This window comes from Python bivittatus, unplaced genomic scaffold, assembly GCF_059951505.1.
Source record: "Python bivittatus isolate LINGU-HERP-01145 unplaced genomic scaffold, Pbiv_v1 ctg000960_np1212, whole genome shotgun sequence".
Classification (NCBI taxonomy): Eukaryota; Metazoa; Chordata; class Lepidosauria; order Squamata; family Pythonidae; genus Python; species Python bivittatus.
Genome location: NW_028277124.1, coordinates 9,810,614 through 9,836,473, shown reverse-complemented (window position 1 = coordinate 9,836,473; position 25,860 = coordinate 9,810,614). Strand labels below are relative to the sequence as shown.

General features: G+C 37.9%; 2 protein-coding genes and 2 pseudogenes across 2 annotated transcripts in view; all 4 read right to left on the bottom strand.

Annotated features, from left to right (window-relative positions):
* Positions 1–70: 70 nt before the first annotated feature.
* Positions 71–8,027, bottom strand: LOC103063210 (protocadherin gamma-B5). The gene is made up of 2 exons (XM_088131361.1): positions 5,610–8,027; positions 71–112 (listed from the first exon to the last, which is right to left on the bottom strand). Exons 1-2 carry the CDS (start codon positions 8,025–8,027, stop codon positions 71–73), a joined length of 2,460 nt encoding a protein of 819 aa, XP_087987487.1.
* A 3,372-nt stretch (positions 8,028–11,399) lies between these two features.
* Positions 11,400–14,033, bottom strand: LOC148213628 (protocadherin gamma-A6 pseudogene; annotated as a pseudogene).
* A 1,976-nt stretch (positions 14,034–16,009) lies between these two features.
* On the bottom strand, positions 16,010–18,247 carry LOC148213627 (protocadherin gamma-A11 pseudogene; annotated as a pseudogene).
* A 5,905-nt stretch (positions 18,248–24,152) lies between these two features.
* The window catches only part of LOC112543392 (uncharacterized), a 39,792-nt gene continuing 38,084 nt past the window's right edge, over positions 24,153–25,860 (bottom strand). Inside the window, exon 4 of the mRNA XM_088131359.1 lies at positions 24,153–25,662. Coding sequence (XP_087987485.1) covers positions 25,543–25,662 — 120 coding nt within the window. The 3' untranslated portion in view covers positions 24,153–25,542. The remainder of the gene's footprint in view (positions 25,663–25,860) is intronic.

Genomic DNA, 25,860 nt, shown 5'->3' with positions numbered 1-25,860 from the left:
AATACTAGCCTTCATTTATCTCATGCCTCTAAAGTCATGATTTCCTTTGTTTACTTGCTCATATTTTTGTTTACATATTCACTGTCTTCAGTACCATATCATCAACTTTATTCTGCAGAGGTTAGATCAAAGACATTATAAGCAGCCAAAAAAGCTGATTCAACATTTCCTCTGAGAGGACCAACAAAATCTGTTAAGCTCATTAACAGCAACTCATTGGAGAATGTGACTACAACTGGCAAATTTCTTAGATCGTAGATTCCCTTTTTTACAAGAATCCCACTTTATCAGTTGGAACATTTTTTTTTAATCCCAATCCCTGGTTTGATAGAGAATGTGTAGTTAGAGAATGAAAATAAGTCTCCCCCACCCCAAATACCTTGTCAGGAATCAAGAAAAAAGGTCATGCCTGGAAGGCCCACTGGCACCAATTAGTTAAGCTTCCTGACCTAATTGTACAGCTGGTTTTTATCATTTAATAGCAGATTGTTGACAGGGTTTTTCGGTAATTTCTGAATCACTTTGGGCTAATTTCTGATTTGCTTCATTTGGACAGAACCAAATTGGCTGGAGTTAAAAGTGGGGCAAATCTCTAGAAGGGACCATCTATCCACTGGAACTGTTTCAAAGGAATAACCATTCTAGCAATTTCATTTACTCCTGCATTTTGATGCTTTAGCAGCCTCTGAATCTCCAGTTACTTTGAATGTATTGGAAAAAAAATCCTCTTATGGAGGAGAAGCCAACAATCCCAAAGTTTAGCAAAATAAATGTAGATAATGTACAAGAAATTTAGAAGAGGGAACTACTAGTTCAGTAAATTTTGAAGAGATATATAGTTTGGTGAATTTAATAGAAATATCTCAAGTTAAAATGAAATTACAACCTTCAAAATCTGTTCCATTCTTTATGAATCATTTTCCAGTATTTTGGGTCTTTACAACATTACCATCACATATGAACAAAGTTACCAACCTGTTCATTACCTCTCCAGCATTATTTAGAGAAAGAAGTATTCATTTTGACAATCAAGGCTGGAGTAATATACCAACAATACAGGTAGTCCTCGCTTAACAATGCTAATTGACCACAACTTACAACTTCCTGCCGGCTTCCCCATTGACTTTGCTTGTGGGAGGCTGGCAGGGAAGGTCCCAAATTGCAGTCAAGTGACTGTGAGATTCTGCGATGTCATAATCGTGAGCCAGGTGCCAAGTGCCTGGATCACAATCACATGACTGCAGGGACACTGTGCCGACTGTAAGTACAAGGATCAATCATACCTACCACTCATTCAGTGCTGTTGTAAGTTTGAACAGTCACTGAACGAGTGGTCATTAAATGAGGATCACCTTGAAAACATCTTATAGCAAGTCTCTCTAAGTAAATGTAGTAAAATGTAGAAGTAAATGTAATATTTTTCTTCCACTGAAATTCATGCTGTGGCATATCTTTAACTGTTCAAATTCTGCATCAGTTTTTAATTGATCATAGAGTCTTTAACTTGTTCAGATTCTAAATCATAATAATTTATAAATTATACCTAACAGATGTTCGGTATTATGTATTATAAGATTTTCAAATTCAGTCAAAACCCTCATTGTTTCTCCTCATTTCTGCAATTCTTTTGTTGCAGCTATTTATTTGAAAATACTGAAACCCATCAAGTATAGTAGAGCATTGTGTGGTATGAGACTCAAAGGTTTTTTCTTTGTCTTATTAAAAATAAAGTCTTGCTGCCTAAACAAGTTACTGTCTTTCCACTGAGCGAACTGCAATGTAACTATTGGTTAAAACTGTTATTCTCCCCATTGGCCTGGTCAGTAGTTTATCCACATTAGGCAGCAACTGGTTCTGACAATAATTTGTCATATCAGCCTTTCAAAATGAGAAATACCAATAATCTAGTTGTACCAATAGAAAAGCTGATTTTTTTCAATTAAGCACAGTGACTCGCAATAACACCAATAAGACAAGAGGCCCTCAAACTTTGTAGTGCCATAAATCACTAACATTTCAGATAGGATTGATTTTTTTCATCATCTTGATATCGCAAATTCAAGAATCTGCTCCAAATCTGCTCCAGTTTAACTAAAACTAAATTGAAGTTGAGAAATTCAGGGGTTTTGGAATGTAAGACTGACAGAATGTTTTTTTCAATATAAAGCATGTTTTTTTCAATATAAAGCATGTTTTTTTCAATATAAAGCAAGTTTTACGGCATTTCTTGATAATACAGGATTTAAAAATTTGGTCCTACTCGTTTTGCCAGAGAAGGAAGACATAAAGAGATAAAAGTGTGAGCTCACTCTTGAGCACGGATGGTGAAAGTATGAGCATTAAAAGAATTTTTTCCTTCTTTAGCTCCCCTGTCTCCTTTTTAATATTGATGACACAATATACCTTCAGATAATCAAAGCAATTTTAAAGGCTTTATTAATTAAGAGGCCTCAACTTTAATCCTAAATCCACTGGTACACTTCTGCTTAGAATTAGGTTGTGTAATATAATTTTGGGCCCAAAACATCGGAGAAAATTTCATCCATCAATGACAATTATATACATTGAGCCCCAGTATTTTCAGTACCATTAGAACTAAGGTATACGCTCTTACTTTTTCCCCACCCTGCCAGGACAAGCTCTCTGTCTGTGAAGTCTGGAGCATGCAAAGCCCAGTTCCTGTCAGACGCACTACAGGCTTTCCTTTCTCCTCTGCTTCTTCAGGAGAGAAGGAAAAAATGTGAGGTTTTATCTTAACAGTAAGGTGTGCAGTAGTCTAACAACTGGTTCTCATGAACCAGAGCAAACTGGTTGGGTAACACCCCTGAACTGATGTTTCTAATTCTACAGGAGAGTTTCCAGTCGTCTTGGACAAGAACTGTGGAGAGAAAGTTCTCTGTGTGCCCTCCTGAGGATCCATTTTATTGAAATCTGTACTTCAGCTGTATGAATTCATGTGTTGTAAGGGAGATATAATAGGGATTTCTGCAAGAATGTATCACCCATCTTCTACCTAATGCCCTGGAAGATCAGAATAATGTTATTTACATTAGCTTTCATACAGTTGTTACTGAGAAAGGACAGCACTATAGTGATGTTTTAGAAACCTTTATTTAACAGTTTTTAGGATCACATGTAAGTTCTGTCTGTTCGCAAGAGTGGCACTATTGGCAATATCTTCAAAAGGCAAACCTGACATCCATATATGGGCCAGCATCCCTCTACTGGAGGATTTAATGTGTGCTTTAGAAAACAATAAGCCCATAACAGCTATTAATGAATGGTTGTCAGAATACACTATATTAGATGTTCAAGCATATAAGAAGGCATGTAATAAGGACTTAGAATGTGAGGAAAAGAACATCAGTGAAAGATCATTTTGGTCTGTGATTGTCCTACAATTAGTTCAAGAAAAATATTCTCTTATATGTACTGGACACCCATATGTTTATTTAGAAAGAAAGTGATAAGTTCAGGTAATTATTGCAGATATGATGCTCAAAATAGATCATTGATTCATGTAGTATAGTGGCTCTCTTTCGCACAGAAATCGTTTCACATTTTAAAATGAATATTACTGTGACAACTTCATCCTTATATCCTCTCTCTTCAGGGCCCCAGACTTTTGCTTCTTGTTCAGCAGTCTCTTGTGCCAACCATAAAGACTTAGGACTTGCTCTTTCCTTATGGCAAATTGGTTTCCCTGTCAACTCACAATATAATGCCTCCCTTGCTTGACCTCTCAAATCTTCAACTTCTCTTAGGAGCTAAGGGGTAGTAATTCACTGCCACAATCCTCTTAACCTTTTCCTTAAGCATTGTAGTAAGTTTGCTTGCTACTTCTTGGCAAGGTAGAACAATGTGGGATAGACAGTACCACTACCAGATGAATTTGCAGTTGGCTAACCAACCATATTCAGCATGTGGTCCTTAATTGAACTACACCTAAGTGGAGCAAAGTGTGCAGTGGGGTACCTCAAGGTTCTGTCATGGGTCCAGTGCTCTTCAACATCTTCATAAATGACCTAGATGAGGGGGTTTGAAGGGGCGCTCATCCAATTTGCGGATAACACAAAGCTGGGGGGAATTGCTAACACTTCAAAAGATAGATTCAAGATTCAGAAGGATCTTGACAGACTTGAGCTTTGGGCCCTATCCAACAAGATGCAGTTCAGTGGAGAGAAAAGTAAGGTCCTGCACTTAGGCAGGAAAAACCAGATGCACAGGTACAGGATAGGCAGTGCCTGGCTCAACAGTAATGCCTATGAGAGGGATCTAGATATCCTGGTGGACTGCTGCATTTGACTGCTGTCAGCAGTATGCTGTAGCTGCCAAAAAAGCCAATGCAGTCCTGGGCTGCACCAACAGAGGGATAGTATCAAGATCAAGGGAAGTGATAGTACCACCCTACATCGCACTGGTGAGGCCATATTTGGAATACTGCATCCAGTTCTGGTCCCCACAATATAAAAAAGATGCTGAGTCCCTAGAAAGAGTGCAGAGAAGAGCAACAAAGATGATAAGGGAGGCTGGAGGCTAAATCCTATGAAGAATGGCTAAAGGAATTAGGTATGTTTAGCTTAATGAAGAGAAGACTGAGGGGAGACATGATAGCAGTCTTCCAATACTTGAAGGGCTGCCCCAGGGAAGAGGGCATTGATTTATTCTCCATAGCACCTGAGGGTAGGACAATAAGCATGGGTGGAAGCTTGTCAGAGGGAGATCCAACCTGGAAATAAGGAAAAATTTCCTGACAGTGAGAACTATTAAGCAGTGGAACAGCTTGCCTCCTGGAGTTGTGGGTGCTCCATTGCTGGAGGTTTTCAAGAAAAGATTGAACAACCATATGTCTGAGATGGTATGAGGACTCCTGCCTTGAGCAGGGGGTTGAACCAGAAGACCTCCAAGGTTCCTTCCAACCCTATGATTCTATGATTCTATGCTGCTTTGTTGTTTTCAGAGACACAAACATGTCAGCAAAATTATCTCCATCAACCTTACAGCTACTCACTTAGAGGGAAATTGATTAGAGATCTCCCCCATGACTCTCCTTGAGCTCATCTGACAAATTTCTTCCAGTTTGTCCTGTTTCCTTAATTACTGAATTTACTCTCTAGAAACACACCACCTTTATAATATCTTCTCCTTGCTCACCAGGAAGAAAACATGTCAGCTGCACTGGGCAGTCAATTGCTCTCAGAATATACTCCTTGCCATTCATAGTTATTCAAGACATATTTTCATCCCACGCAGCATACACACAGTGCCTCAGAATACATAGTTTCTCGAGCCACAATCCTCTCTTCTTTGTCTCTTCTTCATGTTGAACTCTGCTGCCAATCTCCTATTAGCATTCCCTGTTCATCCAGTTAGGGTAAAACCCATTTCTTCATACACAAATATTTATTCAGTCCTACATTTGAGTCAGTAGTAATGCTTCAAAACTTCTTCCTACAGTACTTCAACTTGATACAGGCCTCAGTTAAAAAAAAAAAGATGCCAAAGATTACCAGTCTAACAAACCATTACTGTTTTCACTAATGCCATTAAACTGCTGTTATAATTACAAATCTCACTAAGAAAGGAAAGGAAAGGAAAAGTGAACTTACCATATCTTCAGAATCCGTTTTAGAATTTAGGTAACAATCTCCATTGAGCATGACACAAGTATCAGATTTACTGTTGCAAAGGAGATTTTCCACTATTTGGACATTGGGTTGCAGAAAAGTCAGCTCATTTCTCCTGGACTCAGTGGATAAACAGATCTGATAAGAATAAGGCAAAGTCCCATCTTCATAATTTGGAGGAAATATGGCACCCGTCTTTGAATGAGAATCAGGAATGAAGCACTGGAGAAAAGTGGGGTTCCTTGACCTCTGAAGTTTCATAATAATGGCCAAAATCACTGCCACCAGGAACAGAAAGGACACTAAAATCAAAGTCAGAACCAAATAAAACTGGAGGTTGGACTGATCCTCTGAGTTATTAGGTTGGGAATTCATTTCAGGAAGAGCCTCCTGGAAGTTCTCAGCAAAGACCAGGTTCAGGCTAGTGGTGGCTGAGAGAGGTGGCTGTCCATTATCCCTCACCATGATGACCAGCCTCTGCTTCGTAATGTCTCTCTCAAGTAATGCTCGAGCTGTCTGGATCTCTCCCGTGTGGGAGCCGATGGTGAAGAGCGAGGGCTCTGTGGCCTGCAGGAGATGAAAAGAGAGCCAGGCGTTGTGTCCAGAGTCGGCATCCACAGCCACTACTTTTGTCACCAAATAACCCGAATCAGCTGAGCGAGGCACCATCTCAAAGAACGATGAACCCTGAGTTGTTTGTGAAGGGTACAGGATCTGGGGAGTATTATCATTCTGATCCAATACACACACTTTGACTGTGGCGCTGTTATTGAGAGATGGAGAGCCTCCATCCTGGGCTTGCACTTGGATCTGGAACTCTCTGAACTGCTCATAGTCAAACGATCGTTGAGCATAGAGAGTTCCAGTCTCAGAGTTAATGGAAACGTAGGAGGAGAGAGGCAGGTCCTTGACGTTGCTGTTAAGAATGGAGTAGGTGATTTGGGCATTACGATCCAGATCTGGGTCAAAAGCCTTGACTTGGAAAATGGACATTCCGGATGGGTTGTTCTCGGGAATGTAGGCAACATAGGAAGGTTTTTCAAATGCTGGAGGGTTATCATTGATATCTGAAATTGGTACTGGGATGGTTTTATCTGTGGAGAGAGGAGGTGTGCCTCGGTCTGTGGCTGTAATTGTAATGTTATACACTGGTGTTTTTTCTCTGTCAAGAGGGCCATCTACGAGGAGCTTAAAGTAATTATCTGATGATGAGACTATCTGGAAGGGTACAATTTCCCTTAGGTAACAGGTGACTTCTCCGTTAAGTCCAGAATCTCTGTCATGGACTTTGATGAGAGCAATCACTGCTCCAGGTAGAATATCTTCAGGAACAGGGCTGGATACAGATGTAATAATTACTTCTGGAGCATTGTCATTTTCATCAAGAACCTCAATCTCTACATTGCAATGTCCCACCAGTCCACCTCCATCACGTGCCTGTATAATCATCACATAACTTCCTCTGTCTTCAAAATCTATACTTTCCTTAAGTGAAATTGTTCCATCGATGGGATCCAAACTAAATTTCTTTTGATTACTATCTTGGATTTTACTGACTGTATAATGGATTGCAGCATTTGACCCTTCATCAATATCAGTTGCTTTCACCTGAAGCATAGAAGTCCCTCTTGGTGTGTTCTCTTTCAGACTTGCTTTGTAGGTTGCCTGGGAGAAAACTGGTGGATTGTCATTTGTATCAATAACATTAACTTCTATGTTAAGAGTCCCAGTTTTCACCAGATGTCCCCCATCTGAAGCTGTAAGAATCAAGTGGTGCATGCGCTCTTTTTCCCTGTCCAGTGGCTTTTGCAAAATTAATTCTGCATATTTGCCACCATCTTTGGTCTCTTGGATTTCTAGTTTGAAATATGGGGTTGAACTCAAATGGTAGCTTTGAAGGGAGTTGATTCCAATGTCCTCGTCTTCAGCATTTCCAAGGGCAAATCGTGCACCTGGCACATTAGACTCACTCACTTCAAGTTTTATATCTTTTTCTTTGAACTGTGGGGCATTATCGTTAATATCTAAGATGGAAACCTTTATGTGGAAAATATTCAAAGGATTATGTGCCACAACCTCTAGTTTTAGGATACAAGTAGGTGATTTTCCACAAATCTTTTCCCGGTCTATTCTGTCATTTACATAGAGATCACCATTTTGCTCATCCAGAACAAAGTACTGTTTTTCTGAAGAGATAGCAAGTTTGCGTTTTGGCAGCAGCTCAACATCCAGCCCTAAATCTTTTGCAAGGCTCCCCACAAAGGAATGTTTTTCTGTTTCCTCTGGAAGTGAGTACTGAACCTGCTCAGATACCCCCCAGTTGACCAAAGAACACAATAACAGAAAAAGTACTTGCCTCAAATTTGGTTCCTGTATTTTGATTTTGTATTTTGCTTCCATCTTCATCTTTTGTTTCCTCTTTTCTTCCTCTTTTGTTTTCCACATAGAATTCCCCAGTTGTCCCAATATTTTACAGTAAGATCATAGACATATAATCCTTTTTGGAACAGCTTTTAACATAATGCTTTCTGCTGCATCTCCTTGCCGATCAGCTGAAATATTATGGAAATGGATTGCTGCAATACTCATCCATGCAGCTCCCTTGCTGTCCAACAGTGACACTCAGAGTCCATATGAAGAATTTCACTAATTTTACTTTCTCCTCTCCTCTCCTCTCCTCTCCTCTCCTCTCCTCTCCTCTCCTCTCCTCTCCTCTCCTCTCCTCTCCTCTCCTCTCCTCTCCTCTCCTCTCCTCTCCTCTCCCCTCCCCTCCCCTCCCCTCTCTCTCTTCTACATTACTGTTTCCTCATGCTAACTATGGACAATTTTAATTATTCAGATTTTTCTGACTAGTATGGCATTTCTTCACTGATAGTCATATGTATGATTTGTTTTCTACTCCATATAAGCTGACATTCCTCATTTTCAAAATCTTTGTCGCTCTAGACACTTTTGAATATTATTGATATAAATAAGTATGATATAAACCTCTTAAAAGAGCATTTAGGAAATTATGGTTTGTGAAAATGTATTTTGTCTAATGCCTTGTTATAAATGTTGTTAAGAAAGTAAATATACTTCAGTATGAGATCTCTTTAGTTCTTTCTACTGCATCTTCTACTGTGTTGTATAGGTCTGACAATTGTTGATATTTTACCAAGTTTTCAATTTTTTCAGAGAGTCTAAGTTATTAGAATATCTTCTTTACCTTAAGAACTGGTTGTGTTGTATTTAAAGAACTGGTTGTGCTTGTATTATATTGCTTTTTATAAGAACATACCTTACAGCAGAACCAGTAACACAAATTGCCTTCTTTCTCAAAGATTCTGGAATCCACAATAGTTATATCCATTCAGCTGATAAGTCTTTTGAAGGCTGTATGGTAAATGATCTCATAAAATTCCTTTTCTGTTTTTTTGACAATAAAACATAGATTGGAGAGTTTACAAATAAGTTGATTGGGAAAGGTAGTCAAGTATTCCATTCAACCAAGAACTGACAAGGGTTAGAAGTTGAGGGGACCCAGATCCTGGATTAGTAAAAGCCTAAACTTGATTTTCCTGTTTTTTCCCCCCCAAATTGATATAAACTGATGACCCAAGCAGGGTGAACTACTATACAATTTTTGGAATCTAACAAACTGAGCTAAATTTACTCATATTCTAACTATAGAGCCTATAAAGCCTCAAACATTTCTAAACTGCTGTAGCAAAAAACTTCTACTTTTACGTTGATAGTAACTGTACAGTAAATGTTTGTGCAGCCCCCCTGAACACTTGCTTTAAACTTTTTCTTCTAGTCCATGCCAATTTGTCTTCTTAATAAAAATGTTTTCTGATGCTAAATAATTTTCTATCAATTTTGTAGCATTAGTTCTCTTACACATATGAAATTCTATGCTATAAAACTTGTTAATCATTTGATATTTATCCAAAAAAGCTGCCTTTGGTTATCATAACCAAAAGCTCCTACACCTTTCAAAAGACTGGACATGAGTAGTGGTGCCCACTAATATCTGGGCTATCGTGCTATCTCTGCTATTATTAAAGAAGTCTCTAAGTCTGCCTCAATGTCATTTTTCTTTTTTTAATTTAGCTGGTCTGAAACGTGGATGCATTCAGCATGATGTAAACTTGCTTGGGCTTAACTCTGTGACAAATGCCTCTTGAGAGCTCTGCTGTTGGCCACATAACTACTCTATTAAGATTTGACCCTCTATTCTCTCTTTAATTTAACCCAGGGATATTTCAAAAGGAACTGCTAGTTTTGCTGCTACCATCAAACTCTTTCCTGGTTTGAATGTTCTTTTATTTCTTTCCTCTGTTACTTTATATATACAGTATCTGGGAAAACATGATTAGATTGAATGTGGGGAAAATATAGAATGTCATTATGTTAACATTTAAACAAGAAATAAAATGAACCGTTATTAATAATTTAACATGAGTTGCAAAAAGTCTTCTTTAATATTGCAATATATCTATAAGCTGCCAATCCTTGCCTTCCCTGGCGCTAAATATATATTCGTAAACCTGTCACTCTGAGGTTCTCTCAGACCCATCCTTCCACCCCTGCCTCCCAAATCCTTCACTCCTCACCTCTCCCTCCCTCTAGAATATAAAACAGGAGGAAGTGCTCTATATTATCATGCTTTGAATGGCAGTTCTAATATCGTAATCATCACAACCATCAATAACTTTTATGCCAGGCAAATACAATAAGTTTTAAGTAAATTGAATGTATAAGAATATTTTTTCTTTCTTTCATTAAAAATCATCAACTGAGATTGGGGAAAAAAATCCCTATAAAAATGTCACATTCAAATTTTGGACATGTTTCTTGGGATGGTTTCTCAAGTATAAAAACCTGATGTCAGTGTAATTATAAATACTTTGAAATTATTATTTTTTCCTTGACAAATGCCTGATTTCTTACATCAGTTTCACAGGCAAGCTTCTGAAACAGAAAATCTTGTCTTTTGATTACAGAGGATAGACTACAGTTATTCAGGTTGCAGTCACCATATTCATAGATTTATTATTATTATTATTATTATTATTATTATTATTATTATTATTATTATTAATCAGCAGTAGGTTCATAAATGAGCAGAATGGAACCCCTGATTTATGGAGAAGACGTTACCTTCAATGTGGCTTGATCCTGCTCCCCCTAGTGACAAAAAGTGCCAAAACCCCAACCCGGCCCAATGGAAACCAAAACAATTACAGTGTTCTAAGCTCCAGAACTACATATCAAAGGTGGAGCTTCAAGGAGAAGTCTGGAAAGATACTCTGATGAATACCATCTCAAATCATCCCACTCCACGTCAGGTTCAGGGTAGCTGCCTAAACTTAGCATAATGAGAAAAAGGCATTCCAGGGAGCCTCTTGGCAATACAGAAGCATTAAGACTGTTAAGCATCCTACGGTAAAAATGTACATCATTCATTTGGAAATCTTATCTGTTCATTTCCATAGTTAGAATTCAACTAATCAATCATTAGAATTGCATCCTTTTTCATAAACTGGTTGATTGGACAGAATATACAAAATATTTACTTTAGAAGTGTGAAATTAGGTTTTCCTAAAATTCTTGCAGAGAAAGACATAATGTGAGTAATATTCATATAATATTTGGATTCCATTTACAGTAGGATCAGACCTAAAATGCAACAACTTCTGTAGGATTTTTAAAAAAATATTTCTTTAAAAAAATCAGTATGTGAAATGCGTGATTTACCATATTTTAGTCCTTTTATGGCTTTAGGGCTCATTTCTTCTTTCTGTAAATGGTGTGGTCAGTTATATTCTGAAGTGTATACTGTCTGAGACAGTAGCTGTTGTTAAAGTGTAGTTTAGTATCTCTGTATCTTAAACAGAAGCAAGGAACTGAATAAAATAAGAATATTGAAATATGCATCCTCACCTGATAGTTTGTGGTCTCCTCCTTAGTAAGAGTAGAATCACCTTGTATTAACAAAGAATCAGGCTCATCTGGAGCCTTCTGTGGTTTCAGTATACTTGTACAGTTTCCAACTGGAAAAAGAAGCTGATTTTTCTTAGATTCTGAAGTCAATGAAATGTCATGACAATAAGATTGAAGAAATGATTGGACTCCATCAATCCCCAGAAACTGTGTAACAGGAACACCACAGGTAATACTTCCACTGTCACCTAGCTGGGAATGTTTCCGCTTGAAAAGTCTAACTCCCAAGAGCATGAAGAGAAAGGTAAAGAACAAACAGGAGATTGAAGCCACTGCAATTACTAAATAAAATGTGAGATCTGACTCTGAATCTCCAGAAACTGAATTGCTGTTTAGTTCAGTCAATATATTGGGGATGTTGTCAGCCAGAACAACAGTGAGAGTGACTGAGGCAGAAAGAGTCGGTTGGCCATTGTCCTTCACTAAAACCTCCAGGATTTGCTTCAGGGCGTCTTTCTCCAGAAACAGCCGAGTGGTCCTGATCTCTCCAGTGTGGGGTCCCACAGTGAAGAGCCCCGGTTCTGTTGCTCTGATCAGCTGATAGGAGAGCCAGGCGTTCTGGCCAGAATCTGCATCTACTGCCACTACTTTAGTGACCAGGTATCCTGGCTCAGAGGAGCGAGGGGCCAGCTCTATCCCAGTTGAGCCATCAGCAGGAGGGGACGGGTACAGGATCTCTGGCACATTGTCATTCTGGTCCAAGATGAAGAGAGTCACCGAGACGTTAGAGCTGAGCGGTGGGGATCCTCCATCCTGAGCCTTGACCTGGAACTGAATCTCCCGAATCTCCTCATAATCCAAGGAGCTTAGGGCATAGACGGTCCCTGTCTCAGAATTAATGGAGAGGTAGGAGGAGAGAGGAGAGTCTCTCATTTGGCTGTCAACAATGGAGTAAGTTATTCTGGCATTTTCTTCCCAGTCTGGATCACTTGCTTTGAGGGAAAAGGCCGAGGCTCCTTTTGGATTATTTTCTAGAAGGTAGGAGGTATATTTTGATTCTACAAATTGTGGAGAGTTGTCATTTGCATCTAGAATCTGGAGAAAGATTTCAGTGACTGTACTGAGTGGTGGATTTCCATGATCAGTAGCTGTAATGCTGATTTTATAATCTGATATATGTTCCCTGTCAAGATCATTGTATGTCACCAACCTATAGAAGTTAGTAAGAGATTTTTTTAACTGGAATGGGAAGTTATTGGGAACTGAGCATGTGACCTCCCCATTGACTCCAGAGTCTTCATCTTGTACATTAAGGAGGGCAATAACTGTTCCTCTTGGTGAATTCTCAGATAAAGTATTGATGAAAAAGGTTATTGTTACTTCAGGTGCATTGTCATTAAGATCCATTACAATGACCACAATTTTTGACCAATCACTTAATCCCCCTCCATCCTCAGCTTTAACTTCAAATTCATGTAAGGATGATTCTTCATAATCAAGATTCCCCATAATCGTTATTATACCAGATGTTGAATTTAAAGTAAACATTTTGGAATCTTCTTTTGTGATTTTTTTGAATGAATAATTTATCTCTCCATAGAGTCCTTCATCCAGATCAGTAGCTCTTACTGTAACAACTGTGAAGCCTTTAACAGTGTTTTCCTCAATGCTGACTTCATAGATAGGTTGGCTAAAAATTGGTGCATTGTCATTTGCATCCAGAACAATGACTTTGATTATAGCACTTCCAGTCTTCACTGGTTCACCTCCATCACTAGCTGTAAGGATTAAATCATAAATTGATTGCTGTTCCCGATCCAGATGTTTTTTCAGCACAAGCTCACCCTGTCTGGCACCATTTGTTTTTATTTGCACATCCAGAGAAAAATGACTACTACCTGTGAGTTCATATCTCTGTATAGAGTTGATGCCCAGATCTGGATCTTGAGCTTCAGGTAGAGGAAATTGGGATCCAGGAGTAGATAATTCACTGATTTTGATTTCATGTTTCCCAGGTGTGAACTGAGGAACATTATCATTTATATCTGTAATTTCCACTTCAACCCTGTAAATCTCTATTTTGCTCTCAATAATAACCTCAAAACTTAAAACACAGTTCTCTGCGCATCCACAGATTTTTTCTCTGTCTATTCTTTCAGAGGTTTGTAAATAGCCGTTGTTATAATTCAAGGCAAAATATTGAATCATACCTGTCCTGGTAGCAATCCGTAGTCCATATTCTGAAAGATTATTGCCATCTATTCCGAGATCCATTGCAATGTTCCCCACAAAAAAGCCTTTTGGTGTTTCTTCTTTAATAACATAATGAACGTTCCCAGAAATTGCTTTCCAAACAAATATTGTGATAAGGCATTGGAAGATCTTCTTTTTATAACTCTGCAGACTCTGTGTTTCTCCCATTGTCTTTACAATCTGATAAATTCCACATAAAAGTTGCCTTTATAACATTCTGTGCAATGTTAATCTCTCATATATTTTGTCAGTATGTATCAGAGAATTGCAAACTGGGCTGGCTGGAACTCTGAAACTATTTCACTACCAGATAGGTGAGCAGCGACACCCAGAGGCTCTGTAGAAAACTGTAGACAATCTCTGCCATAATATTGCTTCCATAATTGCCAACATAAATATTATTTTCATTATGTGAATGCTGTGCTGAAATCTGCCTTTCAGTTTTTCAAAGATTTTCTTTCCCTGCAAAAGAGCTCTTTTTCTACCTTACTCTTAGGATACTTGAGAATTTCTGTAGAATTTCTCTTGCTGGTAGTTTTTGAATTTACTTTATCTTTGGAGTTGGTGGAAGATGCTGGTATTGTTTCTGTTATATGTCTTTCTGGCTACTACACTTCCACTGTGAAAAATGCCCATAGAAGGAAGTCCTTCATGATTGGTTGCTTGGAGATTTCACTGAAGTGTGGGAAGCCAGGGAGGCTGAGATTCCTAGAGAATTGTTGCACAATGAACATGCAGAGATACCTATCAGGCTATTCTCTTTCAAGGCAAGCAACACTGGGCAGAGTGCAGAACAGGAGAAAGAAATAGACACCAAAGAAATTAAAGGCAGGAGATAAGAAAAGTAAAGGAAAACATAGCCAACTACTTTACACTAGCATCATCCAATGTACCTCTCCACACATTTTTATTCTGGCAAATTAATCTTGCTTCTACTGTGTTCATATGCTGCTTCATATATATCTTTTTTTATTTAAATGTTTCATCTCTTTTTAAAGATCTCCTCAACTCCAATCATGTCATTTTGGGCCTTCCAGTTTCTTTCAACCTATTCACTCTCTTTTCATATATTTGCTTTGCAATTTGATCCTCACTGCATTCAGGTCTCTATATGACCTGAATGCACTTCTTTTGTGCCAGCCAATCACTTTTACAGTATATTCAGTCCATGTTCATTCAGCACCCATTTATTCTTAAACCTATATTTCCTTGTTTTGCCACATAATGTTGTTAAAAAATTCAGCCCATTTTCGACTTAGAAGAGTATCTCTGACATTAAATAAGAATTCTTCTCATTTAGATATGCAAGCAAGACTACTTTAGTCTTCATTATTACATTAAAACTGATGCCATTTATTTATTTCTTTTTATTATCATTGTTAAGCAGAACTATGGACAGGTTAGATGAACTCCAAAAAACTATGCTTTCACTGGTCTTTCTTGCTTCAGTCACTGGTGCCCATTGTTTGACCCTGCCCATTGTCCACAGTGCACATCACTATTCAGAAAGATCCTGATACTAGGTCAGCTGCTCTTCCTCCTGTTTCCTCTCAGGTTTCAAGGGAGCAAATGAACCTGAAATATCAAGGAAGAGCTGAAGAGGAGACTTGAGGGGCTGACGGAAGACCACTCACATAGGCTTCGGGTAGGTATCTGACAATGCCAACCATAATACAAAAATGGCTGCTTATCAAGAGCAAAGAGCAACCCTGAAATAATGCTATAAAATGATCTCTTAATCTTATTCTTTTATATTTTCTTCTTGTCCATTATTGATAGAAATGACTCCCATCCTACATAGAATAGTTGAACAGAATTAAGAATTAAAATATGGAGAAACCACTGCCATAGTAGTAGCTGCTCGGTGGCATATTATTGAAAATATATGGTTGATCCTTTGTATGAAGCAACAATAAGTTGGAATCACACTGGGTCCTGATTGACTTTATAGGCCTAGTCAAATTCAACTTCTTTCTTCACTTAAGACTTCATACATCTTAGAAAATGAACTCACCTGCTCAGAGTACATCTATCTATCAAAACGTTTATCTTCCAGAGTTAATACAGGATGTTAAAGTGAGGATGCATCTGTACAATTTCCAACGAGAAAAATAATTTTATTGTTTTATTGTTTTGGGAACTGGTAGTTAGTGAATCTTCATGGCTGTAAGTGTGAAGAAATGTTTGGAATCCATTAAACCTCATAATTTGTGACACTGGATCTTGATTAAAATATGCAGAATCAAAGAGCTAATAATGAAAGAAGAATAGTAAAAATCAAACTGGACACTGAAACAACTCTCTCTCTCTCTCTCTCTCTCTCTCTCTCTCTCTCTCTCTCTCTCTCTATATATATATATATATATATATATATAAAATGTGAGGTCAGATTGTAGGTCTGGAGGAACTGAAATGTTGAGAGAATTTCAGGGTTGCTGTCAGCCAGAACAATGGTAAGAGTGACTGAGGCAGAGAAAGGCGGTTGGCCGTTGTCCTCCATTAAATTCTCCAGTGTGGAGTCCCAGGGTGAAGAGCCCCAGTTCTGTTGCTCTGAGCAGCTGATAGGAGAGCCAGGCGTTCTGGCCAGAATCTGCATCTACTGCCACTACTTTAGTGACCAGGTATCCTGGCTCAGAGGAGCGAGGGGCCAGCTCTATCCCAGTTGAGCCATCAGCAGGAGGGGATAGGTACAGGATCTCTGGCACATTGTCATTCTGGTCCAAGATGAAGAGAGTCACCGAGACATTAGAGCTGAGTGGTGGGGATCCTCCATCCTGAGCCTTGACCTGGAACTGAATCTCCCAAATCTCCTCATAATCCAAGGAGCTTAGGGCATAGACAGTCCCTGTCTCAGAATTAATGGAGAGGTGGGAAGGAAAGATTTTCTGATGTCAATCTTTGGTATAGTTATCTTGGAATAAGTTCCATTAATTTCAGTTTACTTTTGAGTAAGCTTTCATAGAATTGGGTTCTTTAGTCTCTCTTTCAATTATAGAATTAATTATTGTGTCACTTTCCCTACATTTAGGATCAGATGCCTTTCATTCATAATGAAATAAACTGCATTAATATTTTCTTCAATTCAAGCCTTGAAAAATGCAGTTTTAAAAGTGGGTGGATTATCATTTTCATCTAATATTTCTAATGGGAAGTATGCAGTTGCTGTGAAGGAGGAATCCCTTTGTCACTTGCTAGAATTGTGATATTGTATGCTGATAACTTCTCCCTATCAAGTACATTTACAATTTCCAAGTTGTAATAACTATCAAATTATTTCTTCAGTAGAAATGGAAGCCTTGCTGATATGAAACATGTGATGTCTCCATTCCCACTGTTATTGTTATGAATATCAATAACACCTGTTATACTTCCTGGTGGAGAGTCTTCTGCAATCTTGTTGAAAAGTGTTATTATTGTGATCTTTGGTGCATTGTCATTTGTATCCATGATTATTATTCCTTTGGCCTGAGTAGGCAGTCTGGCCTCATCTTGTCCTTGCACTTCCATTTCCTATAATTTAGATTCTTCAAAGTCCGTGTTGCCAATTACTATTGTTTGCCCTGTAGAAGGCAAATTCTAAGTAGAATATTTAGGAAGCTCTGTCTGAAATGTTTCTTAATGATTAGATTACCTCTAACTTTATTTCTTTATCAGGGACAGTTGCATTCAGTGTTAGCAATTCAGATCCTCTTAGGATATTTTCAACAACAACAACTTGATACAGAATCTTGTTAAAATTTGGAGATATAATTAAATTCACATCTGAAACAATATGGGTGTGCATAATACCAAACCGGATTGATTTTCCTTTATCAGCAACAATTAGAATCAGAAAATTTATGTATTTTCTGTTCTTCTCAATCTAGTAACTTTTCAAGGACAAGGTTTTTTTTGCATATTTGGCTCCAGTATGTACGTCCAGAGAAAACTGTTCACTCTCAATTGATAACTCTGGAGAGAATCAGTCCCCAGATCTGGACCCTGAGCTTCTTCTAAGAGAAACTGTGCCCTGAGATCTGCATTTTCAGCAATTTTTAATTCCAGTTTTTCAGCAGAGAAACTAGGAGGGTTATCATTAATATCTGCTATTTCATTTTAATTATTAAAAAATCATCTTATTCTTGATAAGAATCTTGAATTTTAATATACTTTTATCCATCTGATAGCATATCTGTTCTCTGTCAATTACTTTTTAACAAACAAATGGCCATTTCTCAAATCAAGTACAAAATATTGCTTCATACCTCTGGAAATTATCCTGGCTTCGCCACTTGATAGCTCATTTATTTCCTGTCCAAAATCCTTTGCAATATTTCCAACAAAAAAGTCTCCAGTTCTTCAGGAATTAAATACTGAATTTGTGCAGAAATTCTCTTCCGGGTACTGATCAGCACAAAACAAATCAGAATTTTCTTTTGATGCCTTCTCATTCCAGCCATTTTTCTGCAGACCTTACCAGATTGTTGCACTGCCAAATGTATTGTGTTATTTGGAGATGAGTAATACAAAGTATCCATAAAATACCTAAATTATTATGGTTGCATAACCAGACGTGGTGAACGTGCATCTGAGCTTTGTGTATTCACTGCTGTCTGAGTAGAGAAGGAATATATACTGTAGTTCATAGTATTGTGAGAAAACAGTGACACTCAGAGTTTCAACCAAACATTGCAATGGCATATTAACCCATTGTCGTATTTTTTTTCCAAAAAAAGTTTCTCAAGAAAAGCTAGCTAGATTTATTTAATTACAGTTTAATATATCAAAGGACTGAAATATTATAATGTCATGTATTCTAATTTGCTTTACAGTTTTAATGTCTTCATGGAAGAACTCAAAGTAAATCTGTAAAGAGACATTTTGAAAATGTTTTTTTCCTCACTCAAATTGTGGTCTGGAAGCTGCAGAAAATCCGAGGCTTTCCACGTCTACAGACCCTGCAGCACCAATCCCTGGTCCTGAAATAATTCTACAGCCACTCAGCCCAGGACAGAATTTATCATGGCAATAGCATCAACAGCAAGCCGCGATACTACCAAAATGACATGCACGTGATGATGTCATCACACAATTGCCATGATTATGTACTTGTGCCCTGATATCCGATGCAAGTGTGTTAGTTGTGGTGTTTGTGTGACAATATTATATGCATGTTTTGTCATTCCCCGATCCCCCTGCAGGCCCATGGTAGTTGTTTCTACTGATCACAGAAGAGATTGCTTGTACAGACTCTCTCTTGTTTTTTTGTTCATTGACCCAACATGGTCATTTGGGCTGCCATTTGAATCTTGGCTTGCCATTTGATTACATTCCTGTCTGCTCCTACTGTATGTATTAGCAGTACTGCTTTTACTCTTTTGACCTCCTAATTAGGCTGCTCTTTCTGCTGTCTCATTGCTATAATTTCTTGTGTGACATGACTGTGGTGCGTTAGATTTCAGTTTGCTGTTCAAGCTTTTCATAAAAGAAACATGCCTGAGACATTGTGAGTGAAGAAAAGAGGCTCAATTTCATACTGCAGATGGAAAGCTTATCAAATATAATGTTCAGCATCACCATTGTTCATCTTCATGTGTCCACTACTGGTTTGCTAATTTTCATTCTAGAGATACAGTTCTTAGAGCAGAAAACAAATACTGATCCCCTCATGTGAATAAGCACTATCAGTATTATTTATGTGGGAGCATAATCATAGCATAGCACCTGCCTGCTATACTTTAAAAGCAACTGCATCTTTTCCTGGGATTGCGTGACTGTCCTCCATAGCTATGACACAATCTTCTCATATCTGTGTACTTTTAGGTGTTGAGACAGATGCTATGTTTGCATTCCCTGTCTATGCCAAAGTATCTTCTGGAGATCAAGTCCAAAGTGCTGCAGATCCCTAATTAATATATCCATTGATGGATCTGCAAAAGGTGCTCCTGAGGGCATGAGATACATAGGAATAAATGGTCCTGCAGTTAATGGGCTTCAGCTAGATAAGTCTGTGTACTTCAACTAAGTGTCTTGAACTGAGCTTGGAAATCCACTGGCAACCGCTACAACTGTTTCTCATCATAGGGTTAACATGGCATCTGTGAGACGTGCCAATCTCTACCTGCACTGCTGCATTATGAGTCAACTGCAGTTTCTGAACAGTTTTCAAGAGTTATCTCATAAAGAACATATTGCAACCATCCAACTTTGAGGTACTACCAGATGATGGGCTTCTCTCCTCTGATAGATATGGATCTTGTGTATCTTCCATAGCTGATAAAAGGCCCTCTGTGCCACTCTGATGGATAATATGTACCCAGAGAGGAACAAGGATTGTACACCTGTGTAAATATCCTGGATTTTTCTCAGGAACATTTAATGTAATTGACCACAGTACACTTTTGAAACACTTGAAGGAGCTGGGAGTTGCAGGCATTACTTTGTGGTTCAACTCTTACCTCTCTGGGTGCTATTAGAAGATAGTCTTGGGTGACCATTGCTCAGAAGCTTGAGGGAAGCCTGACAAGTTCCCATTTTCTCTCCCATGCTATGCAATGCTTACATGAAGCCACTGAGAAGGATCAATCATAGGTTTGAGTTTATTGTTATTAATAAGCTGATGGTACTCAGCTGCCCTACAAGCTCGGAGTTGGATTTTGCAAGGATCTTTGAGGGTCTCCAGGATATAAAGGATTAGATATGTGAGGATAAGCTGCAGTTGAAGACAAACAAGTAGAGTTGTTGCTGATTACAAATCAGTAATGTCTCATTAAATTAATATCCAGACACACTGCTTTCCCTTTGATTAGATTCAAAATAAAAATTGCAACCTTTCACATGATGAATTTAGTTCACAAAATTCAAGCACTGTGTATATGTCAGTACATTCAGTATCTTACTTCATGGGATGCAGACAACAGTATGTTGGCTTGCAAAATGGTCTTTAAATTAGGCATCCTAAGTTACATAGAACAATGTGCCCCTACCCTCCTGGGCTTCCAGAAGGACTTGAAGAGCTGGCTTTCCCCACAGGTGTTGGAGGAGGAGGAGGTGAAGTGCCAGTGTGGGAGAGTGTTGGCCCAGGAAGCCAGGAATTTTATTTCAGTTGTCTGTTTTTTTGTTTGTATTGTTTTGTGAACTGCCCAGAGTTGTGGTTCACAATATGGATGGCTATATAAGTCTTTTAAATAAATAAATGTGCACATTCTTGGGGTAAAACTGGGTTTGGTTATGCTTGATCAGGGCACACTGACCAAAATGTGCCAAAACTGACCAGTGGTACCCTTAACATTCACAGGGAAAGTTGCATGTGGCACAGCTACAGCTGGTTATCTAGTCTGCACCTTTTCTATCTTACTAAAAAAAAGTATACTAAATTGTTGATTGATGAAAGCCATGGTGGGGTGACCAGGGCATATTGAAAACTGACACTCGGAATGTAAGCTGAGTAAATAATAAAAAACATGAAGTGATGTATGAAATGAAAGAAAAAACTCTATGTATGCTGTGTGTCTCTGAAACAAAGAGAAAAGGGAAGATATAATAGGTTTGAATGAAGGTAGCCTGATGTTGTGGAATGGAGTTGATGAATACAGGGAAGTGAATGAAGATGAATACAGGGAAGTTATTTAAGTATGAATGAGAGGGCTAAAATGTATGTGATGAAGTGTGGATTGGGGTCATACAAGTTGTTGTGGGAATACAATAGGTTGATGTGCTCCAGTGTATGATAATAATGGAAGAAACAGAGATGAGTTGTGGGAAGATATTCTGAATGAGTACAATCCAGGGGAAAGACTGGCATGAATGGTTGAATGGGAATGATTGGGCCCTTTGGAGACTCAAGAATGAATGGGATTGGTGACCACTTGGCAAATAACTCCTTAGAAAAGGATCATTCATTTCAAATAGTGATGTAAACATAATTCTATTCATATATACAGACATCAAAATAAAGGATATAAATTTAAAATCTACAGGTGGGAAAATGCAGGAAGACATTTTAAGACATTCATATATGTAAAAAGGTTGTGGGTAGTGTATGTTCTCTGTTGTGAGAAATGAATGTCAAAAGAAGAAAATGGTTGTGTGTAAAAACTTGTTTTTGCTCACTTTGTTATATGGAAATCAGTGTGTTGGATGTGTCAGGAGAAACACATTTTGAATGTTGAATGCAGTGGGAATGGGGTATGAAAGGGGTGTGTGTGCAAAACAAGCAATGAAGTCAAGAATGTATGTGTGATGAATGAATGTGAACTGAGTACCCAAGTGAGTAATGTATGTTGAGGTGATTTGATCGTATCAAGAGAACAAATGAGAATCAAATTGCAAAACAAATATATGAAGGAGGAGTGAATGGGTTGAGAAGGGAAAGGCTGAGAAAGTCATAGCTGGATGGAGATGATGAGGTCCTGAAAAAGAGGGCAGTGAGAAGTTTAAAGAACAAAAGGGAATGTATAAAATGGTGTATGGACATGGAGAAAGGATGATCTGCAAGGATAAAGAGGCATAGTGAATGAGGTTAACTAGTTCAGCTATACTTCCTTTTCTCTTTCTTATATCATGCCTTTAATTTCTTGGCTTATTATTTTTTCCTTCCTCCTTTTCTGCACTGTGGTTAACATTACCTACCCTGGAAAAGAAAAGTGTGATGGTATGTATATATGTAGATAGATAGATGATTGATAGATAGATAGATGATAGATAGATATAGAGATAGATTTCATACAAAAAGGGAGATTACAGAGAGATCCTGTCATTATACACTGTAGCGGGAGTGGGAAAAACAAGCTTTGCTAACTTCTTTTCAGTATCTTATTTAGATGTGAATTAAACTTCACAGCATTCTAGATTCTTTTCATTTACTACCTTATTCTGTCAGGAGCAAGTACGTGTCTTCTTTCTCCTGCATAATTTAATTGCTGTAAATTCATTGATGTAAAAAGAGGAAATGGACATCAAAGAGAGGATTATTTTTGTCTCATTTAATATGGTTAAAAGTGTATGCAAACATCAGAAGTCATCTTCTGATATTGGATTTAGAATTATACCTGAACTGGGGGGTGGGGGTCCATTAACCAGCAGAGTCACTTTCGGATGGTACTGTTCTTCTTCATGCTCCGATCTGTTTCTTTCCCAGAGCTTATAGGAAAGCCCAAGAATTCCAGTCTGAGTTTGCATCTACCGTGGGCGGTATAGTGACACAGGTGGTTTGTTGCTGCAGGCACTCTACCATTGGGTAGAGTGGTACTCTTCCATGAATGAGAGAAGCACTGTTATTTTCATTAACCTGGGCAAAGAGACCTGGTCTATCATTATCAGCAGCTCAATGAAAAACCACTTTCATATTATTGCCAAGAAAACAACATGGACAATTCTAGGTAGTCACCTGGAACTAGTTTGAGTTAAGGGAGACTATCTTTTCCTATCCATGGACCATAGGAAATATATGCCCTCATTTTCTTGGTTTATAAAGACACACAGAAGCACAGGAAAAACATGTCCATTTATACATATCAGTGAGCTTGCCATCACATCATCCCCTTTAAGTGTTTGACCTTTCCAGGGAGCACAAGTGGTCTGCTTTTTGCCCTCATGTCTAAGTATTAGTTGTTCGAACTCTGGAAATTGCTAGTATCTGATATCATTGCAGGGAACTTCCTTTTGCTAGAAAGGCTGAGAAACCTAAACCTCTGGTATAGACAGTGTTGCTGTGCACTGCCACTTTCCTATGTTCTTTTTTCTTTTGCCACCAAAGAAATGTCATTTTATAGTAACTGAAAGCTACTTCTTTATTGCAAAATAAAAAAAAACATTAATTTTGATTTTTTTTAATCTTCTTTTTTTGGAGGGGGGTATATTGTATGTTGCATATTTTAGGTATGAGGGCTGCCACGTACCAAGAAGGGGGGCAACTGAGACAACAAATAGGACTTTACCCGTGAGTTGGATAGCAGAGAGTTTAGGGAGGGGATTAACAAATTCTCCTTGTAAGAGATATGTGTCATTTTGCTAATCTGAGAGCCTGAGAAGGAAGCAGGAAGAAATACAATCCTTCTACTAATGGAACATCAAAGGAACATCAAAAAACCTGAAAGGATAAAATAAAGATAAATGGATAGAAGTCTGCAATCCTTGATAAGCTCTGTGTGTTCCTGCTTGAGAATACACACTGAATCACAAAATCAGTGAATCACAGGTACCATGTTCTGAATGCTGATTGGTGGGGAGCAATAGTGGAAGAAAGCTATTTTGTTCCTCTCCATGCTATGAGTTTATACTACTGACACCATGATGAAGATGATGATAACGATGATGATAGTTTCAATGTTGGGGTTTGATTTCACCAATTAATTCCATTTAAAGAACTTACAAACTGATTTTATTAATTTCAAGCATACAAATACAATATTAAAATCCAGCTAACAATATGTATGTGGCATTTTTATTTCCCCATTACATAGAGATAACAGTGCATAAAACACAATGGGTGTACTGTACTCCACATCCTTTAAAGCATTAATATATTTTCCTGCTGATTCTAGTTGTCTGCATTGTATCCTTTACTATCTAATCTGCTACATCAATACAATACTACTTGCTACTCTTTTTCATCCACAGATTTAATTTTTTTTACAATTGTGATTTTTGTGATAGTTTGAACACAATACTATTAGTAAAATACAAAATCTACAGACATTTCATTCAACCATGTAAGCACAAAACCAGGAAATCATGTCATAATAAAACATACAGATTTTTTAAAGAGGTCTTTAATGGTAGCATTTCTTTATGGATTTACTACTGAATTACCCTTTTTTTATAGAAAGTACTGTCAATATTGGTGTTAAATCTCATTTAGTTATCATTGGAATAATTCCGACCACCACAAGTAAACAGACCTTAAAGGGCAGCCAATGACTGAGGGGAGCTTCTTTGGTCCTCTTGACCATAACAACACTGAGGGCATAGTGCTTTTTTCAAATTCTGCATAGTTCACTCCACATTTTCCAAAGGAGAACTGATTACCTTGCAGTATATTTCTTAGCATTGTACATTGTGATTGCAGGAAATCAGGAATAATTGTTTATTAGTGAAATTGCGTTCTGTATATAGACATGCACATATAGTGTGTGGGTATTATGAAAGTTACTCTCTCAAACAACTTCAGATAATGATGTAATTGAAAACTTAGATCCACCTAGGAAATGATGTGCACCATCATTGGGAAAACACCACTGAAATCAATGGGAGAATTCTGTTGCAAAGCTCCCATGTTCTCTTTTTTCTTACTAAGCACACTTGATTACTTGTGTTACCAGAACTTTTATGTAGGTACAATTTATTAGTTAAATGAATAAAATGTCCAAGGAATTGGTATAGCTACTTAAAATATTTTATGGAGAGCAGCATAATCTCATAAATCATAAACCAAAGAAGAATCACAACAATAAACATGCAGCCTAGGTCAAAAAAGCAGTAGCCTATTATAAAATTCTACAAAGCAGAAATAACAAAGCAGCTATATATTAGGTAAAATGTATGCGTATAATTCATTTGTATATTATTCCACACAAACTCAGTTGAAATGAATGGGAACAGCCAAGGGCATTCTTGTTGTTTTCAATCTGGCTTGTTTTAAAGAGTTTCCAAAGTTTGTGCCTGATGTTCTTTTATATATTCTTTTCAGGCTAGAGGATTCTTGCATGTATCTTCTGATAAAGACAGAATGATGGGCTGAGTTGGTTTTCATCATTTAGTGATAGGAAAGCCAGTCACTTTGACCAGAGTTCATGTTTGCACCTATTGCTTGATTTACAGTGCAACTTGGGCCTCCAGATCTGGCAGCAGGATCTTCAGACAAAGGAACTTTGGCCTGCAAAAATTATAAAAGGAAGGTTTGTAATTTTTCAATATTGAATTTTATTTGCATAGATAAATACTTTTAGGGTATTAGGTTGCAATATGAAGACATGCTTGCCTAGCATACGGGTTAATGTCTTTGGAAACATAAACTATGTGTGTGAGTGTGTGTGTTTGAGAGAGAGAGAGAGAGAGAGAGAGAGAATGAGAG

Coding starts and splice junctions, on each gene's coding strand:
- LOC103063210 (XM_088131361.1), bottom strand. CDS start 8,027: ATGGAAGCAAAATACAAAATCAAAATACAGGAACCAAATTTGAGGCAA. Junction 113..5,609: donor AAACGGATTCTGAAGATATG/GTAAGTTCACTT, acceptor TAACCTCTGCAG/AATAAAGTTGATGATATGGT.